The 21,665-nt window shown below is 37.8% G+C and overlaps 2 protein-coding genes and 1 long non-coding RNA gene across 3 annotated transcripts; 2 read left to right on the forward strand and 1 right to left on the reverse strand.

Annotated features, from left to right (window-relative positions):
* Positions 1–72: 72 nt before the first annotated feature.
* On the reverse strand, positions 73–15,146 carry LOC131546210 (uncharacterized). The gene is made up of 3 exons (XR_009272626.1): positions 15,044–15,146; positions 1,276–1,383; positions 73–207 (listed from the first exon to the last, which is right to left on the reverse strand). It is a non-coding gene; the product is annotated as an uncharacterized LOC131546210 (long non-coding RNA).
* On the forward strand, positions 2,272–11,412 carry LOC131546207 (taste receptor type 1 member 1-like). The gene is made up of 6 exons (XM_058785602.1): positions 2,272–2,453; positions 2,575–2,872; positions 2,987–3,730; positions 4,046–4,258; positions 9,852–9,972; positions 10,478–11,412. Exons 1-6 carry the CDS (start codon positions 2,272–2,274, stop codon positions 11,410–11,412), a joined length of 2,493 nt encoding a protein of 830 aa, XP_058641585.1.
* A 4,819-nt stretch (positions 15,147–19,965) lies between the features above and the next one.
* LOC131546209 (taste receptor type 1 member 1-like) lies at positions 19,966–21,309 on the forward strand. Its single transcript, XM_058785607.1, has 3 exons — positions 19,966–20,147; positions 20,284–20,581; positions 20,703–21,309. The coding sequence occupies exons 1-3, from the start codon at positions 19,966–19,968 to the stop codon at positions 21,279–21,281; spliced, it is 1,059 nt and encodes a 352-aa protein (XP_058641590.1). The 3' UTR covers positions 21,282–21,309.
* Positions 21,310–21,665: the final 356 nt, after the last annotated feature.

Consider the following 21,665-nt stretch of genomic DNA (forward strand, 5'->3'; position numbering starts at 1 on the left):
TCCCTCCAATAAGCTCTCATACCTTTTTCATGCTGGTTTTGTGTCAGCCTTTAATCCTCTGTACAAAATATCCACTGGTTCATGAGAACCGTGCTGCAGGTCTGCAGTTCCCCCATGTATGTGTCTCCTTCAGGTGCGTTTCCTGTGTGTCTGCTCCATGTGTATCTGTTGGGCTGTTTTGTTGTTGTTGCGGTTCCAGATAGGCTTCTGTACGAGATAAGGCCAGTTAGACCTGACTTTATTAATCTGATCACAGTGCCTCTTATTCTGAAACTGTCAGATGAACAGAAAAACTGAAAAAAAGCATAAAAACTGCAGCATTGTGAAGAATTTTCAGTGCTCTTGGATGTCTCTGTTTGTGCATGTGATTGTATATGTGTGCTTCAGTGAAAACTGAAATAAAAAAAAAAACATTAAACTGTAATTAAACTTATTTTTGCATTAAACAGTTTTAACACACACTTCCAGCTAATCAGAATTGAGTATTGATCTCAAATCTTACTGAAGTCCATTTAACTCATCACGGGTATTCACAGATATATGCCACATGTGCTGTTTTTAATTGTTGGCTAATGCCCAGTCGCATCAGAAGGACATTTTAGGAGTTAATAGTCAAGTCAAGTCAAGTCACCTTTATTTATATAGCGCTTTTACAATACAGATTGTGTCAAAGCACTTAACAGTATCAAATTAGAGGATAGAGTGTCAGTACTGTATAATGATAAGATTAAACACTCAATTTTCAATTTTCAGTTAAAGGCATTTCATTATTGAATTCAGAGATGTCACTGTCTAGCTCAGTTTAGTTTAAATATTATCTGTGCAATCAAATCGGCGATAATCGCTAGAAATTAAGTGTCCCCAACTGAGCAAGCCAGAGGCGACAGCGGGAAGGAACCAAAACTCCCTCTGTGACAGAATGGAGAAACAAAACCTTGGGAGAAACCAGGCTCAGTCAGGGGGCCAGTTCTCATCTGACCAGACGAAACCCGCAGTTCAAAAGTTTATATTTCTATTTTAATAATAGAGGATTTTCCCTTCATTCTGAAGACCTACCATTGGCTCTGAGGAGTCATATCATATGCAAGCGTGGCTTTGGTTCCAGGACTACTTTTTGTTCTGGGTGAGATAGCATTGCTTCCCCTGGTCCTAAGGGTTGCATAGAGCCTTCCACTTCCACAACCCCTTTCAACCGGATACTACAACAACCTTGTTTTGTGGGACACCCAAAAGATCCACTAGCATTCCAAGCTGTTCTCAGCGTGCAAAACATACCTTATGCTAGTCCACCAGCACACTTGCTCCCCATGCTGGGGTCCAGCAAACCAGCAACCAGCATCCCATACTGGTCCCAGCATGCAAAACCTCATTCTTCATTCACACCTTAACTCTCAGTCAGAGAGAGAGAGAGAGAGAGATTGAATAAGTGAATAATTTTTGCAACAAACACTCCAGTCAAATATGTCTGCAAGTTAAAATGGCCTGGACTTATTTAATAGGGTTTCAGTATTTTTGGAAAAAGTTGTTTTCCCGTAGCGTAGTGAAGCACTGAGTGAACCAAATCAAACGATTTAAAACTTTTACACTCAGTTTTTTCTTAGTTTTATCCATCATACTTTTATTATGTTTTTTTACAGTTGCTACACAGTCCGGATATAATTACTTGGAAGTATAAATTAGGAAGTGGCATTGGTGGTTTAATGTGACACTTGTGGGGTGACAAATCTAAATTAATGTCAGATATGTAAAACATTAAAATTTATGCAGGAACTGGGTTAAACCCATTAAGTCCTAGTCCATTTGAAATCTATGAATTTTCTATGTCAGCACTGGTTTTCAGCCATCATCAAAAATGATGAAAACATCAGTATTCACCTGAACAGATGCTGCACAAAATATACTATAAATGTACTATATATACACATCACAGTTTATTTTTTTAACCATCTCTAAACTGGAAATCCAACTGTAAACCCTGCAGAGAGTTCAGAAGCTTACAGTTTGTTTCACAAAAGGTTAATTTGTAAATTTAAACATCTGTACAATTTATGTATGAGGAGACATTTATGGTGTAATGCTCTATTTAAAAAATGATTGACATGCTTTGTGAGTTAGATATGGAAATTGACATTTGTATCAGTAAATATAGTGGTTTAAACAAATTGAAATGTGTTTTAAGAAAATTAAGTATAGAATATAAGCCTGTCTTTTCCCAAAAGTTTAGCCACTACGTACGTAGTCTGTTTCATGACCAACAGTCTAGCTTAGACAATGGTTCTCAGTAGCATTTATGTTTTCCTTGTGGGCTTCACTAATTGTTTCTTTTTCAAAATTTCATGGTCAGCATCTGACTTCAGCTTGGAGGGAGATTACTTATTGGGTGGCCTTTTTGCTTTACATGAAATCGAACATGAAACAACCCTATATTCTGCAGAGACCACTGAGTGTTTCAGGTAAGAATGGACCTTTCACCATCTAGTTATCGACAGAGCATTTTAAATAAAATAAGCATTTCACATTTTTAAACTAAATATTCAATTGAATGCTAGTAACTTCCTCGCTGATGTTTTCAAGGCACAGTTCCTCAGAATCAGGCTATCAGATGTTACAAGTAATGAGGTTTGCTGTTGAGGAGATTAATAACTCCACCACTCTTCTGCCCAATGTTTCTCTGGGCTATGAAATGTTTGACCATTGCTCTAATACAAAGAATTTCAATTCAATCTTAAATTTAATCTCAAAGAATGGAGCAATAAAACCTAAAGAAAAACTCAACAACTATCAGCCTAAAGTGATTGCTTTAACAGGACCATATGGAAGCACAAGAACTATGACTATTGCACCACTGTTCACAATGGACCTAATACCAATGGTAAATTATGTCTTTTTAAACAGTATACATAACAAAATACTTTCTTCCTACATTTTGTTCAGGACTACCAAGTTACGATATATTTATACTTGAGTGTTTTCTTCTCTTTCAAAGGTGAATTATGGAGCTTCTGCCTCTGCGTTAAGCAATAAACTTCATTATCCTTCTTTTGTAAGAACAATTCCTAGCAACAAAGACCTGATAGAGATGATTATTCACATCATACAGTGGTTTGGATGGAACTGGGTTGCCTTTATTGGTAGCCAAGATGATTATAGTTCAGATGGACTAAAGCTGTTTAACAAGTACATAAACAATACTGGCATTTGTTTGGCCTATCAAGAGGGTCTAAGTCTAAATGCAAACTACAGTCTAGCACTTAAAAAAATTGACAAGCTTAACATCAATGTCATTGTAGTTTTTGCTTTGCCACAATATGCAACCAAAATTATCAAAGCAGCTATAGCTAACAATATCCGAGACAAAGTATGGATTGCAAGTCAAGCATGGGCTATGAATCAGCAGCTTCCAAGAGAGCCAGGAATCAGGAAAATTGGCACAATAATTGGCATTACAGAGAGACTGTTGTCAGTACCCGGATTTAATGAATTTGTCCATAAAGCCAGAGGAACAACTGATGTTGGCCATAATGATTCTGAGGGTGAAATAAAGAGTAAGATATGTAATCAAGTTTGTGATTACTGCACATTGTTGACCGCAGAGGAGATTATAAATGAGAATCCCACAGTCTCCTTTGCCATCTATGCTGCTATATATACCATAGCTCATGCATTACACAAAGTTTTGCAGTGCGACATGAATGAATGTCACAAAGATACAGTTGCCAAGCCATACATGGTAAGTGAATTCATGTAAATCTATGACAGTTTCAATCATTATTTTTATTACATTATTGAAGTAACAATGTTTTAATTAATTAAATAATGAATAATATTGTATTTTTATGAACTAGCATATTATACATTCTATTGTATTATTGCTCATATTATTTCATTATTATGTAATAATTTATTAAATTAGAAAAACAAAAGTCAGTAATTTTATTATTGGTATAGTAATATAACATTTATATAATATAAAATTGATAATATAGTTATATAATTAAACATTATTTGTCTTTTTTTAAATTTGTTTTTGCACACCTCACTACAGCTTCTGGGAGAAATAAAGAAGTTGGATTTTCTACTCAACGGCCGTCAGGTGAAATACGATGATGATAATGATCCAACTATCAGTTATGCAGTTGTGCTCTGGCGCACTGATGTGAATCCTCCACAGTTTGAGGTCATGGGCTCATATGACAAACTTCCAGAAATTACTTTTACCATCGATAACTCTCTCCTTCCCTGGCATAACAATGGTTCTGTAAGTCTTTTTGTTTGTTTGTGTTTAGACTTTATCGAAGCATTTAGCTTTGTAGATTACAGTTTTCTCAGTCAGTTTTACACATTTTGCCAAATGAAGGTCAACTAACAGACTTCTGCTTTAGCAAAACAATTCAATTTATTGTCATGATGAATGAGAAATGAGGTTTCCTGTTGGGGAGATTAAAGGGGTCATGAAATGAAGAATCAAAATGTTCTTGATATTTACACATATGAGAGTTTACTCTGCAATAATATCATACTGCAAGTATTAAAACTCAGAACTAATTCCCCAGGCTAAAATGTGAATTATTGTTCACATTGTTTTAATTATTGTTTACCATTCTGAGTTGCCAGGATTTGAAATCAGGACAATCATCATGTCACAATTTCTCCTCGACATGTCCCTTGACATGTCATTGTTTTATGTAATCAAGGAGGCATGTTCTGAACAAAACACGTCTGTCAATCAGTTGCAAGAGCTACACTGCTGTTACCCAGATTCTCTGAAACATTGAGTGGTGAGATCCAACTATCCATACCCGACCTCTGCAGAAGTATCCAAATGCACCAAGTCTGGCTTGACAGACAGGAGTGCATGCCCAATGCCAGGTAAGGGACCACCTCTTACCTAACCTAACACATAAAAGGACCTATATGTACTACCTTTCCTCAGTGAGCGTAATCACTTCTTGTGCAGCAAGCTGGACAAACTTGGTGCATCTCCCCACTCTATGTTTCAGAGAACCGGGGGTTACAAACAGTAACTTGTTGTTCTCTTTCATCATCCTGTGTTTGAGATCCACCTATTGAAGATGTGGGCCACTCCTTGTTTGCACAATATACTCACAGTGATGCCTTGAAAGCCAGAGCATGGTCACCTAAGAGGCGGTGCTAGATCACTCCTCTTAAGCCATAGCCATCTAAAGGCCCTTTTTGTAGCGTCCATGGCAGACTTGATGTCTTTCTACTTTGCAGCCCCAGTAATGCCTAGTAGTGTAGACCTTACACAGTGACTGGTCAGTGAAGACTCTATACCCCACTTCGAATGGTTTGCAGTGTGCCTTCCAGCCTGCCTCTCTGCACTCCTCCACCAGCTCCTGATACTTGGACCACTTCCGTTCATTCACCTCTTCAATGTGGTCCTCCCAGGTAACCATGTCCTCTATCAGGAGCACCTGCTTCAAAGTGGCTGTTGTTATCATCACACCTGGTCTCAATGCTTATGATGTGGACCAGGAACTTGAGCTGCCTTCCCAGGTGAGCAGCCCAAGTCCCAGCTTGGGTTGTGAATGTGTCTTCTCCCCAGCCCTAACAAAGGTAATGTTCCTCTGGTACCAACCATGCTTGTTGCTGACCATGGCTTTTGTAGATAGACTCTGCAATGGACTTTAGAATCTGATTGTGCAGCCAGCGATAGAGGCTCTCCCCCAGGGCTGTTGGGCAGCTGCATAAGATGTGCTCTAGGGAACTCCTTCCAGGGCATTGAGGACATGCTGGTGAGCCAGTCTTACCATAGATGTAAAGATTTACTGGGCTAGGAAAGACATTATAGATTGCTCAGATCATGAACTTGTCATAACATGTCTACCTGTCAGATCTTGGTCCAGGAGATGATCTTCTCCAGCGTGCCCTCCCACCTCGTCCATATTACCTCTTACATATCCACCATCCTGCAGGTCATTTTTTTCTCCAGCACCAGCCCTCACCTTCTCCAGGACTAGCTGGCGGCGGTCCCTACCATAGGCCTTGTCATGGCAGGGTTGTTGGTTGTCTCCTAACCCTGCCCAGTCCATGGTTACCATGCCCACCAAATCCCTGTGTCTCAGCCAGGACTCAGCAATCTCCAAGCCTTCCTGTTCTCTCCAGTTCCTGTCTGTCCCCACCATGATGCCTACCGATGCCACCCTCGAGTCCTTACAGCCCAGATAGAGTGGTGCCTTTCTGGTGAGAGAGACCTTGAACTTTTCACTGAGGCTGCTGAACAAGAGCTGGAGTGTGTTTTTCATATTCACTCTGAAGCCGAGCAATGTGATATGAGCAAGCACACAAGTGGTGTATTACATCACTTTCTCTCTTGAATTGGCTATGATCTAGCCTGACTACGTCAGACTTCGTACTTCCGCTCAATTTCATTTCTCTTCTGTACTCAGTCTGATATAGCAGACCATCTCCCAGTTTATCTCCGGCTCCGCAGCAGCCGGGCCAATCAACGAACAGAGGGCGGGCTGAGAGCCGTGACGTAGATGCTAAGCGCCGAATTTAAGATTGTAGTTTAGGTGAGGGACATCTAACACGACAGCGGACGGGATGCTATTCGTTCTGTTGTGGAGAATATTCCCGGCATTTGCCAACTGAAGCCCGAACAAGAAGAGTGTTTGGTTCACATTTTGAATGGAGGTGATGTTGTGGCCCTACTCCCGACAGGTTTTGGGAAAAGTTTAATTTATCAACTGTTACCGATCGTCAGCGAGAAACTGGGGAGGCCAAAAGCAAGGCGATAATTGTGGATGCGTAGATTTACTTCACATAATCTGCAAAAGTCATTCACAGCCATCTTCACTCCGGTATTTCGCTCAATGGTTTTGTTTTCGCCGCATACCTGTGTTTACAGTGGAGGTTCAAGGCGGCTGAGCCATAACGTCATAACCAACCGTTATGTGATTGCCTTACGGGTACACCAATGATTTTAAACTTCAGACAAGCGCCCGCCCACGAGAAAGTAAACGCTTGTCAATTATGCCCTTCCAGACTCTGTCTACGAAGCAAAGCGAAGTAGCAGAGTTTGGTATTACCAGGCTAGCTATGATCAGCCAATCATCCAGGTGCATCTCAATAAATTAGAATGTCGTGGAAAAGTTTATTTATTTCAGTAATTCAACTCAAATTGTGAAACTCGTGTATTAAATAAATTCAATGCACACAGACTGAAGTAGTTTAAGTCTTTGGTTCTTTTAATTGTGATGATTTTGGCTCACATTTAACAAAAACCCACCAATTCACTATCTCAACAAATTAGAATACTTCAAGACCAATAAAAAAAAAAACATTTTTAGTGAATTGTTGGCCTTCTGGAAAGTATGTTAATTTACTGCATATGTTCTCAATACTTGGTAGGGGCTCCTTTTGCTTTAATTGCTGCCTCAAATTTGGCGTGGCATGGAGGTGATCAGTTTGTGGCACTGCTGAGGTGGTATGGAAGCCCAGGTTTCTTTGACAGTGGCCTTCAGCTCATCTGCATTTTTTTGGTCTCTTGTTTCTCATTTTCCTCTTGACAATACCCCATAGATTCTCTATGGGGTTCAGGTCTGGTGAGTTTGCTGGCCGGTCAAGCACACCAACACCATGGTCATTTAACCAACTTTTGGTGCTTTTCCAACTTAACACTGGACTTCAAGCAACTTGGGCTTTGAGCTTCTCCACCCTTCCTCCAGACTCTAGGACCTTGGTTTCCAAATGAAATACAAAACTTGCTCTCATCTGAAAAGAGGACTTTGGACCACTGGGCAACAGTCCAGTTCTTCTTCTCCTTAGCCCAGGTAAGACTCCTCTGACGTTGTTTGTGGTTCAGGAGTGGCTTAACAAGAGGAATACGACAACTGTAGCCAAATTCCTCGACACGTCTGTGTGTGGTGGCTCTTGATGCCTTGACCTCAGTCCATTCCTTGTGAAGTTCACCCAAATTCTTGAATCGATTTTGCTTGACAATCCTCATAAGGCTGCGGTTCTCTCGGTTGGTTGTGCATCTTTTTCTTCCACACTTTTTCCTTCCACTCAACTTTCTATTAACATGCTTGGATACAGCACTCTGTGAACAGCCAGCTTCTTTGGCAATGAATGTTTGTGGCTTACCCTCCTTGTGAAGGGTGTCAATGATTATCTTCTGGACAACTGTCAGATCAGCAGTCTTCCCCATGATTGTGTAGCCTAATGAACCAAACTGAGAGACCATTTTGAAGGCTCAGGAAACCTTTGCAGGTGTTTTGAGTTGATTAGCTGATTGGCATGTCACATATTCTAATTTGTTGAGATAGTGAATTGGTGGGTTTTTGTTAAATGTGAGCTAAAATCATCACAATTAAAAGAACCAAAGACTTAAACTACTTCAGTCTGTTTGCATTGAATTTGTTTAATACACGAGTTTCACAATTTGAGTTGAATTACTGAAATAAATTAACTTTCCACAACATTCTAATTTATTGAGATGCACCTGTATGTCCATATAGAGATGCTCCACTTTAACTTCTTGTCTAGACAATATCTGTCCTCTATTTTCTTCCAAGCCAGCGCATGCTACCCCTTCATACCCCTGGTTATACTATGTTCTTTGTGAACATCGGACCAAACTCAGGGCAGCAGAGAGAAAGTGGCGCAAATCAAAATATCCATCAGACCTGAGAATGTATACGTTTTTGGTTTCATCTTTCTCCGCTGAAGTCCATATTGCCAAAATCTTCATATTTCCACAACAAGCTTACAGCTGATGATTTTGCTAAATTCCTCAATGACAAAACTAAAACCATCAGCCATCAGTTCTCCGCTCCATACACAAGAACTTAAACCAACCGCATCCACTGCCAAAGCTCTCCTCCTTCTCTCTCCTCACTGAGGCAGCAATCACACACACATTATTATCAGGTTTCAGTATCAGGTCAGGTTTCAAAAGCGGCCATTCAACTGACACTGAATTACTGTCGGTCACTGAAGCCCTGCGGATTGCAAAAGCTGATTCCAAATTATCAGTTCTCATTCTCCTGGATCTATCTGTCAAATTGACACTGTCAATAATTGTTCTGGCCACCCTCTCATGACTGGGCAACACAGGAACTCAACTTCATTGGTTTAAATCTTTTCTCACAGGTAAGTCTTTCAGGTAGCTGCACGGATCTCAGGCTTCCTGGCGGACATCTCGGCATGGATGAAAGAACATCACTTGCAGCTCAACCTGGTAAAGACTGAGCTTCTCATCTCATCCTACCACTCCGACTCTACAGCATAATTTCACCATCCAACTAGTTTCATCAACAATTACCCCAGCAAGTTCAGTCAGTAATCTTAGAGTAATCTTTGATGACGAGCTGACTTTAAAGGACCTACATAAAATTCAACAATATATTTTTTTAAACTCTACATCTACAAAATAATGAATAAAGAACGTGCATCAGTGTGGTTTTGCTATTTTCTGTTTTTTTTCCCCTTTTCTTTTCAATTTATGAAGGTGCTGGAAACTGAAACAATATATTATATTGTAACTGTACAATACTATTGTAATTTGTAGATACGTTGATAGTTTATTGTAAATTACAAAAAAAAAAAAAAAGCATCAGACATGTTTCCTCACTAACACACCCCCAGCTCGGAAATTCAGGGCTTAAAGAAAATTGCCTGACCCACCTTTAACTGTTTTGAAAGCGAGAGCTAAGAAATTTCTATGCATTTAAGGTAATTATGTAATTTGCATTGTGTTCAGATTTCAGGTTGTGTTAATTGTTTGAGAACACTTATCTTCATTTGGAGAAATGTGTAAAATTGATTGACATAAATTATAACTTTAATAACATAACTTTCATATCACATTTTCTCACTTCTTAAAGGCTCCTTTCTCAAACTGCTCTGTTGAGTGTAAGGCGGGATATTCAAGGCAACCTGAAGGTTTTCATAGTTGCTGTTTTACATGTAAAAAATGCCAACCTAACACCTATGTGGATTTTTCTCGTAAGTACCTTAGGCAGCAGACAATGACAGCTTGGAATTTAAAGAGGTAGTCCACCCAAAAATGAAAATTCTGTCATCATTTACTTCTCCTCATGTGAAACCTGTATGCATTTCTTTTTTCTTTCTGCAGAAAACAAAAGACATTTTGAAGAATGTTAGTAACCAAATATTTTTGGTTCCTATTGACTTTTCATTTGTATTTGCATCCATAAAATAAGAGTCAGTGGAAACAGTTTGGTTGGCAAATAACAACCTTCTTAAAAATATATTCTTTTATGTTCCTCAGAAAAAGTCACACAGGCTTGGAATGACATGAGGCTGAGTAAATGATTTTTGCTGTGGACTATCCCTTTAAGCTTCTTCAGTTAATTCTACAATACTGTACTTTACTGAAGTTATGGTGCTATTAGAAGTGTGATCTGAAGACATGGAATTTCCCCACATCATGTTACAATTATTGGCCAATTCTACTACTAAACATTCATATTATTTTACTGTTTTTCAGGGGACCCCTACACCTGTTTTCCGTGTGCAGAGAGTGAATGGTCTGATGAGGGCAGCACGACATGTAAGACACGTTCTGTTGTCTATCCTCAGTTCACAGAAATCCCCTCCATCATTGTCATGGTTTCTGCGGCAATCCTAATTATTCTCCTAATTGCCGTATTTTGGCTTTTTGCCTACAATTACAACACACCAGTTGTAAAATCTGCTGGTGGCAGCATGTGTTTCCTCATGTTGATCAGTTTGATTTTGTCTAGCGTTAGTGTGTTCTTTTTCTTTGGAAAACCCACATCTGTATTTTGTCTCCTGAGAAATGCTATATTTGAATTTTTCTTTACTGTCTGTATTTCCTGTTTGACTGTCCGTTCCTTTCAAATTGTTTGTGTTTTTAAAATGGCTGCTCAGTTCCCTAAAGTGCACAGTCTTTGGGTAAAACACAATGGCCAGTGGCTCTTCATTGCATTTTCTTCTTTCATTCATTTAATTTCTTGTGTGATATGGATGACTGTCAATCCTGTCAAACCCACTGCTGACTCGTGGTCTTTTAAAGACCAACTTATGCTCATCTGTGAAAGGGGGAACAATATAACCTTAACCATAGTCGTGTTTATAAGTTGGTTTCTTGGTTTCCTGTGTCTCTTGTTTTCGTATATCGGAAGAGATCTGCCCAAAAATTACAATGAGGCCAAATCAATAACATTCAGTCTTATTTTGTATTATCTGACCTGGATTGCATATTTCACAGCATACCTCACTCTCAAAAGCAAATACATCATCATTTTTAATGCAGTGGCCCAGATATCCAGCATAAATGGAATTCTCTTCACTTATTTCATACCAAAATCTTACATCATAATATTCCAACCGCAAAAAAACACTCCTGCATACTTTCAAGCATCTATTCAGAATTACACCCAAACCATTAGTAGGACTTAGACTCAGATATTAGTATTTGTGTATAGAAAGGTAACTCTTAAACTTTGTGTTTAGGTCCTTCACTATTATGTTACCACAGTCTTAAAGAAACACAAGTAGAGAAAACAAGTAGGCAAAGTAGAGAATGGTGATCTATTCTGGGGTAGAGGTCTGCGCGGGACTGTTTTTTAAGTCCCGCTCCCGCCATATATTTACTCTTTGTTCACCCGCTGTCCGCTTTGAATAATTTTCTTCCCGACCCGACCGTTCCCGCTAAATTTAGATCACGTTTCCAGAATCACACATTTAAATTTCCTCTACTGAAAGAAAGACAGATAGGCTAACAAATAAAAGTTTAGTCTGAAAATTTTATTTGTTATTTTATTCGTCGTCAGTCTTTTATTGACAGCAAAATGTTAAACGAATTTTGTGTCAAGACACGAAATTCGTTTAACATTTTGCTGCCAACACAGTAGGGAAAAAAAGTGTCACAGAGAAAATAAAAATGTACAAAAATTGTATTCCTTATTTTTATTCGTCTTGTCAGGATATAATTCGTTTAACCTTTACAACACAATAGGAACAAGTGTCGCAGAGGGAAACAAAATGTAGGTTGTACAAAAATGGCCTATTATAATTTTATTCATCTTGTCAAAATACTAAATTCGTTTAACATCTTGCTGTAAACACAGTAGCCTAGGAAAAGTGTCGCGGAAGAAAAATAAATAAATAAATAAATTCGACATCTGTCATTTAAAATTATAGGCTAAGCAAAATATAAACAAAACCGAGTTGAGCGTTCTTCAAGGACAGCGCATCCACACTTTGCTCCATCTTTATTCTGCTCTGTCACTCATCGACAACCTGCCTGTTCTGTCTGTGGGCCGTATATTCACCACTGGTAGCCTGCTCTGAGCATCGTTATTCACGTGCTGCGCACAGACCTCGCATATAAAACGAAGCACTGTTTCATGCGTGCAGTGCGTTCATAACAGTCCAGTGCAGGCTGTACCGGTGCTTGAATAAAGCGCAGATATGCTGTTCTGAAAAGACGTCGGGAACGGGATATTGTTAGACCGCCCGCTTCCGTTCAAACTGCATCAGAGTTACCGACCGCAACCGCGTTTTATTCGGGAATTTAATCCCGCATGGCAAGAAATCTGGTCGGGTCCTGCGGTTTCCGCGGGACAGCCGCGGGAATGCAGACCTCTATTCTGGGGTTCAATCTGCATTAACAGACTATGTGATTTTTGAGATTTACACATATAATGTAAACACAAAGGCTTGCATTTTTTTTTTTTTTCAATTTATAATAAAGAACATTTTCAAACTTCAGTAATTAGTGTCCATGTAATCTATATAGATTTGTGAGGTGTGAATCTATCCTGTATGTTTGATGTCATACTCAATGTCTATTCAAACTATTCAAAACAAATTATATAATAGTAATATATATTATATACTTTTAGTAACAAGTAATTATCCTAATATAGCAACAGTCAAGTCAAGTCAAGTCACCTTTATTTATATAGCGCTTTTACAATACAGATTGTGTCAAAGCACTTAACAGTATCAAATTGGAGGATAGAGTGTCAGTAATGTATAATGATAAGATTAAACACTCAATTTTCAGTTAAAGGCATTTCATTATTGAATTCAGAGATGTCATTGTCTAGCTCAGTTTAGTTTAAATAGTATCTGTGCAATCAAATCGGCGATAATCGCTAGAAATTAAGTGTAAATTAATTTCATAATATATTGAACTGTACTGTAGAAACACATGCACTAATGAAAATTAATTAACATCTTAAGGTCCATTTGGAAGTTTGCTGAAACCCTGTAGTGGGCCCTGAACCCCTTGTGGAGAACCACTGATATAGCCTAGCGGGTCTTAGTGGGTCCCTTTAATGGGGCCCAGGACAATTTTCCTGTTCTTAATCCAGACAACAACATTTCTCCTGTACACTGTTTTGAGAAACTTGTCTCCAGTTAAGTTCTACTATGAAGACATATAACATTTAAAAATTGTTCAGTAATTTTGTGTAGGCTGTGAAATACATTTAATACCATTATCAACCCCATAAGGGGACTAGCACTTTACAAAATAGCGGGATGTGCACGGTGACATCTTAGGACTGCTTTTATTAATTACGTTTAATATTCAAAACACATAAATAGGTAAGGGGCGGAAATAAATGAAACAATCTATAATAACATATAATTCGACATACATTTAAAAAGACAATATTTTTATGGCCAGCATAGCATATTCACCATGCACTTTAAGTCCACCACCACAATCTTTGCAAAACTGGACTTCAATGTAGCATGCACTGCACTTTAACACAATAATACTCTGCCAACATCTGTCTTACCAACCATTATATCTAAAACCACTCTATGTGTACATTTGTGAATTATGTGTAGTATGTTTGTACATTCTGTATATTCATTGTTTTATATAGTGTATATACTGTGCATAAAAGTATACTGTTATTTGTAGAAGTGCCTAAACGTGTATACTGTTATTTGTTAAAGTGTCAATTGTATTTTGCACTGTATGGAGCACGCTCCCAAGCATTTCACTCACCACGGCACACATGCTGTTGGTGATGTGACAATAAAAGTGATTTGATTTGATTTGATGCACACATGAAGCGGGCAGGAAATTGGTTCATTTTGGCACTGTTTATCAACGCTAAGCTACGTAGTGTGTGTGTGTTTTTTACTTATTTGACATGTTATGTCTCACCCAGCACCACTGATGTGGTCAATCATTTCTCTTTGAACCAGTGCCACACTTAAGATATTACTTTCAAAGAGAACTTTGAGAACCACTTTCTCACCATGGAGAGAATAGCTAACAAATCTGAATGATCAACAAAAGTCAACAAGTAGTGTTTACTTAAACTCTGCAAAACTATGGATGTTTGCATTTGTATTTTCTATATAGTCAAAGGAACTTCAGTCTTATCAAGGATTGTTTGATCATGGCTGTCAACCTCATCAGTACAGATTAAATCAGTTTTAATCTTAACAGGGCATGTTAAATATATTAACATCCAAAAAATTGCACACTTCACCTTTAATATATTGAGCTCTGAATTATGAGTCCCTTGTGTTTTTGTGCATTTGTACAAAATCATTGCACCTAAATTTGCCCCGAAACCATATCAACCTCACACATCTCTGAGTTTCCTTCTCTTTATTTGTGGTCTGCCAAGATTTTATAGTAAAAATGAGGACACTCATAATGAATTGTGACCCTGGACCACAAAACCAGTCTTAAGTCGCTGGGGTATATTTGTAGCAATAGCCAAAAATACACTGTAACATGTGACATTCTACTTGGAGCTGTTCACACCCTTGGACTTGGGCCCGGAACTATAGCACTATCAATGCCTAAGCATAGTGCCTAATGAATCACATATCAGGTAGTACAAATCATAGCTCTCAGAAAGCTCTCAGAAGATTGTAATTATGAGTTCTATGAAGGATATCTTGTATTAACGGAACACACCTTTAAGTATATTGAAAAAGGAATATTTCACATATTTATTACTAATGTAACATAAGCACATATGAAATAACAGTTCATATAAGTTTGCATTCATGTATATGAAATAAACTACTGTAACATCTGAAATCTCACGTGTTCCTCTCTCTGGTCCAGGGCGCAAGGGGCGGCAGCTTCTTCAAAGCAGCTCATCCTGGCCCACGGCACTACAGGGGACTAGCGACCTGGCATCTTGGCCCGACAGCGGTGTCATGCATGCGCTTCCATCCTGACTGTGGATCTGGCAGCTCACATTTCTGGCAGCACAGGAGTATTTCTACACTTCTTTCCTGGACCCACTAGGACACCTAGAGGTGCACTCGGCATTTAACAGTGACGAGTGATGAGGCTCCATTCAGTTCAGATGTGCCTCATCACACGCCGCCAGCCCTGGTTGTTTCTGTGCCTCTCCTCTCACACACACCCAATCCTGTTGAGAACCTGGTGAAGGGTGGAGAAGGGGGTGATGATGAAATCCGCTATCGTATCAAGCTAACTGGAGTATCACTTATCTTAAGCGACAGTCACCTGACACATTCGTTTGCTCTCTGCCTCACTTTTCTCACTGCCTCTTTTGTGTTTCTCTTTTGTCCAGGGCCTTTCCGCCACCTTTGATGAATGCCTAGCTGTTACCTCCAGCACGCTGCCTGCTGACTGACCCTCCTTTTGGCTGATCTGCTGCGTCATCTGCACAACCGTTTCCAGGGTAAGTGTCTTATATGTTAATTTCAGCTTGCCCCGAATTCACAGTTTGCAGAGGGCTCTAATATAAACATGCCCACTCATGTATCAAATTCTTTTTGGGCAAAAAGTATTTTCCGTGCACTGTATCGTAATCCTCAACACTTTCCTCAGCCGTGAAGGTGAACGATTTGAAAATGTTCTCAGCTTCAATGTCCAGAGCATACAGTTTATTAGAGTACTGATCTATACCTCTTTATCTTCTTTGCTCAGTTTTGTAGCAGTTCTGTAGTGTTTCAATGGACGATCAAAGTTAAAACTTTCTGGTGGATTCAATTTCAACATGTTACTCTTCTCTTGTCCTTGTACTTCTGACACCATGTCTTGCAATGATTTACCAGGAGGAATTCATCTTTTGAGGCTTTATTGAAGAACAACTTAGAACAGCAATTTAGTTTTCATCCAGAGCACACACTTATTCACTTTTCTGTAACTTGCCCTTACAGCACTACTTGAGTCCCCCTAGTGGGCTGGATATAGTATCAGGCATCTCATAGGTAATCCAAAACCCTAACAGCGAGTCGTGTATTTACTGTTTTCATGTTTCGTCATTCAAAATGTTTCTATCTTCTTTTTACTCCAGTAACAGCTGGGTGTCATTGTCCATATTAGGGATTTCCTGAAACATCACAAGTTCTATTACATTATTATATTATATACATTACATGTATTTATAGCGCTCAATAATTCCCACTTCATACTGTTTTGGGTAAAATAGGAAATACAATACTTCTCTCAAAATAAATTTAAAGTAAACATGATACTATGGAATGCCCTTGTGAAAAAGAAGTATGCTTAATTGTAATAAAAGTGTACTTTTTGTGCACTTCAAATCTTAAAAGTATACTTTTTAAAAAGCGCACTTGCAGATAATATAATTTAAATTAAAAGCTACTTAAGTGTACTTAAAGAGAGTACACTTTAATGATAGTGGCCACATACACACTACAAGTTTCAGGAGTGACAACCGCATTTAAATGCGGGAGTGAGTCCCGTTAAATTATCGTTCCATGTGTGTACGGAACAGCAGTCACTCCCGCATTTGTCTTACAGTATTTCTAAGCCTGCAGTTTTCCACCTAGCTTTGAATAGACATTTGGCTGATTTTTGTTACTCAAATCTGGCAACCTCAGGACCTTCCCCGCTAAACTAATGTAAACGTCTGCGCACAGCTAAAAGCACTCTAAAAAAAAAAAGGCGTGTGTTAACTCATTAAAGCCCTTTGTAATTAAACCATGTTTTTACTATAGTAACCATAACTATGGTGTTTGCAGTAAAATCACAGTATCCACAAATGTACTATTATCTCACTATAGTAACCATAATTATGCTATTTGTAGTAAAACTTCAGTAACCACAAAATTCATAATATTCATTAAATTCATCATAGTAACTATAGTTTAATTTTTGTAGTTAAACTATGACAATACAAATGGTAGGCTAATCTATCCATCAAAAATGGCTGCTACACTTTACAATGTGTGTGTGTGTGTGTATATGTATATATATATATATATATATATATATACAATAACTTAGGCCTACTGGTAAATTGCTGCTAAAAACTGGTCAGGGAAGTATATAAATCTGAACATTATTTTATTGTCAAAACACTGCACATAAATACATATATTTTTTGCAAACAAATGATCAATAAGTAGGCTAAATGATCATACAGGCCAAAATGTTTTACTTCATTTTTTTTACAACTTTAGAATCTAAACTGGGAATTGAGAAGAATTGAAATCAATGAGCAGAATCAGAATCGGAATGGATAAAATTCAAACAATGTCCAACCCTAGCCACATGTTGTGAAGTTCACTGATTTCTGAGCATTTTCTGAACACTAATCAGTTGATGGCAAAATTTTTTTTGGTGCAACGTGCACACCCATGGCCATACTGAGAGAGTATGTTCCAGTTTTCTGAAGAGACTAAAGGTTTGTTTTCTTTTCAATGTTTGCTTTGTTTGCCTAAAATAAACCATATCATAGACTTCAGTATCTCTTTGAAAAAGAACTTTGTAACTTTTAAACAAGTATTAAAATGAGTTCAATGTAGTTGTAGGAGTGTTAAATAAAAAAATAAAGATGATTATCTTCATTCAGTTGTCGCATTTCAATAGGTTTTGTAACATAAAAGCTCTTAATTCCAAAGATAATACAAGCTAATAAGTTTATTCAGTAGGTTGCATTTGTGGTATAAGTTATTGTAAGTATACAACAATGTGACAATAAAACAATTCATTTACTTTTTACTTTTGATACTTAAGTACTTTTAAAAACATGTACTTCCATACTTTTACTTAAGTAAAAATCTGTCTTTACAACTTTCACTCAAGTAATGAAGGTGTGTACTTTGTCCGCCTCTGACTACTGCTGATAGACGTGCTGTGTTTTGATTATGCTCGGGAGGCTGCTTTAGAGAGCACTGCCTTGCAGTGTTGCCATGTCCTCACATTTACAAGCGCTTTTAGGCATGTTGTTTGGTCTTATCTCATAAAGATAGGCACTTTATAAAGTTAATGTAGTGGTCTGTTGTGGACATGAGATATATGATTTTTTAATATATATATATATAAAACAAAGCAATTGGGTGTTTTAGTGTGTTCTTGTGCTTGTCCTTGTTTTGTTTTTTTTCTATGAAGATCCGGCAACACTGACACTTTACCGCAGGGCTCATGAGCACAGCTAGCCCCGTGCTAAATTAAGATTTCTTTCACTGTTATTTTCTTGCATCTCACATACAGACGAAGACACGCCATTAAGGAGTAAAAGGTGAACTGACAACCGATTTTAGCTGCAGTGTGTACGTGGCCATTATGTCTTAACATACAGTAAAACTGGAATAATTTAATTTCAGTCACGTGTTTCATAAACACATAATCCTTTCTGGATTACAATCCACCATCAAAATGATAAAATGTAATTATTCCAGCTGCTGTGAGAAAATGCTAACGATCCACCACTTGCAGGATCCTCACATGTGATAGCCTAGTAGCCGGGACTCAATCTTTATGTTCACAGACGTGACACAATGACGCAGCAGCACACTCGAATTTCCCGCGAAAAAGTACCCGTACCACTCAAATTACACTGTAAAAAAAAAAAGTTGAGCCAACCAGCTTCAGCAGATTTTTGAGTTTTCTTAACTGGTCGTTTAAAGTTTATACAACAAAAATTTGAGAATCTCCCACAAAAATAAGTTGAGCAAACTCAAAAATCTGCTGAAGCTGGAAAAAGTTCGCTTTTTTTTTTTACAGTGGAGAAAACATTATTATATGATTTCCGTTGTGAATCGGGCTAAAGTAAGGCAATAGTTTTGAACACTAGCTGGTTATGTACTTGCTCAAATATTGATTTCGGATCATTTTTAACCAAAAGAAGTTATGGACTGCAGCTTTAATTAATTGTATGACTACATCACAAAGAGTCAAGTCTTGTAAAAGCATTAGATTGAAAACATTGACATTTCATAAAAGTGTGTAAATAATAGAAATGCAGTTCAAAATAGCTTTTCTTTAAATGCAAATGTTCTTTGAGTATTTAATTTGTGAAGGTAAAGCGTGTACTCACTATACTCCTAATTACAAGAAGAATAAAAAACTGCTCTTAAACTGGGTGTTGGGGGTTTGGCCGAGGAAAAATTTTCAGTCAAAAGATTTTTATTTTTTGCTTTGACCCCTGAGATTAATGTGAGGTATGTAAAACATTTCAATTTATGCACAAACTGGGTTAAGCAAATTAAATGTAAAGTATATGACAACATCATGTTGCTGTTATTTCCTAGTCCATTTGGAATCTATAAATTTTCTATTAGCTAGTTTTCAGCCTCCGGGGAGAGCATTAACAGTTTTGAATACTCAAAAAATAAAAACATCACAGCATTCACCTCAACAGATGCTGCACAAAATCTTATGTACTATACACACACACACACACATCACAGAGTCATCACAGTTTATTTGTTTAACCATCTCTAAACCTGAAAACCATTTAACTGTAAAAACCCTGCTGATAGTTTAGAAGGTTAAAGTTGGTTTCACAAGTTTGATTTATAAATTCAAACATTTGTACAATTTATGAGGAGACATTTGTGGTGTAGTGCTCTATTTAAAAATGATTGGCATGCTTTATGAGTTAAATATGGAAATGGACATTTGAATCAGCGAATATAGTGGTTTAAGCAAATTGAAATGTGTTTTAAGAAAATTAAGTCTTGAATATGAGCCTGACATTTTTCTAATGATTAGCCACTACACACGGTCTCTATTAAACCATGCTTCTCAGTAGCATTTACATTTTGCTTGTGGGCTTTACTAATTGTTTCTTTTTCAAAATTTCTTGGTCAACATCAGACTTCAGCTTGGAGGGAGATTACTTATTGGGTGGTCTTTTCCCTTTACATGAAATTGAACATGAAACAACCCTGTTTTCCGCAGAGACCACCGAATGTTTCAGGTGAGCAAGGACTTTTTACCAGTCTAGGGTTATCAATGTACAGTATTTTAAATCAAAGCAGCATTTGATCAAGGTTCTCATTACTAAACTGAATATTCAATTACATGCTATTAACTTCCTCGCTGATGTTTTCAAGGCACATTTCTTCAAAATCTGGATATCGTATGTTGCAAGTAATGAGGTTTGCTGTTGAGGAGATTAATAACTCCACCACTCTTCTGCCCAATGTTTCTCTGGGCTATACAATTTTTGACTATTGTTCTAATACAAAATTTTTTAATTCAGCCTTAAGTTTCATCTCAAAGAATGGCTCAATAAAACCTAAAGAAAAACTCAACAACTATCAGCCTAAAGTGATTGCTTTAACAGGACCATATGGAAGCACAAGAACTATGACTATTGCACCACTGTTCACAATGGACCTAATACCAATGGTAAATTGTTTCTTTTTATACAGTATACATAATAAAATACTTGCACACTTACTTCCTACCTTTTGTTCAGGACTACCAAGTTACTACATATATAAATCTGCAGTCTTCTTCTCTTTCAAAGGTGAATTATGGAGCTTCTACCTCTGCGTTAAGCAATAAACTTCAGTATCCTTCCTTTGTGAGAACAATTCCTAGCAACAAAGACCTGATAGAGATGATTATTCACATCATACGGTGGTTTGGATGGAACTGGGTTGCCTTTATTGGTAGCCAAGATGATTATAGTTCAGATGGACTAAAGCTGTTTAATGAGTATATAAAAAATACTGGCATTTGTTTGGCCTATCAAGAATGTCTAAGTCTAAATGCAAACTACAGTCTAACACTTAAAAAGATTGATATGCTTAACATCAATGTTATTGTAGTTTTTGCTTTGCCACAATACGCAAGCAAATTCATCAAAGCAGCCATAGCGAACAACATCCAAGACAAAGTATGGATTGCAAGTAATGCATGGGCTATGGATCAACAGCTTCCAAGAGAGCCAGGAATTGGGAAAATTGGCACAATAATTGGCATTGCAGAGAGACTGTTGTCATTGCCCGGATTTAATGAATTTGTCTATAAAGCCAGACAAACAACTGATGTTGGCCATAATGATTCTGAGGGTGCAATCAAGAGTAAGATATGTAATCAATGAATACTGCGGTGATTACTTTGCTGTTAAAACCTGGAAAAATGCCAACTGATTGTGGTTCATATAGACCAATTTCTCTCCTGAATAATGACTTAAAGATTCTTTGCAAAGTGTTAGCAAAGAGATTAGAAATACATTTGCCCAAGCTTGTTCACATGGACCAAAACGGCTTTGTTTGGGGGAGACAAGGTTTGCATAATATTCGTAGAGTATTAAATATATTACATGAGAAATCCAATATTTGCGATAATGCACTACTGTCATTAGACGCCGAAAAAGCGTTTGACAGGATTGAGTGGCAGTTCCTGTTCAAAACTATGGAAAGAATGGGGTTTGGGGATAAGTTTATGAAATGGGTCCGGATCCTGTATGCTAATCCTTCAGCTG

The sequence above is a fragment of the Onychostoma macrolepis genome, chromosome 08 (genome assembly GCF_012432095.1).
Source record: "Onychostoma macrolepis isolate SWU-2019 chromosome 08, ASM1243209v1, whole genome shotgun sequence".
NCBI lineage: Eukaryota > Metazoa > Chordata > Actinopteri > Cypriniformes > Cyprinidae > Onychostoma > Onychostoma macrolepis.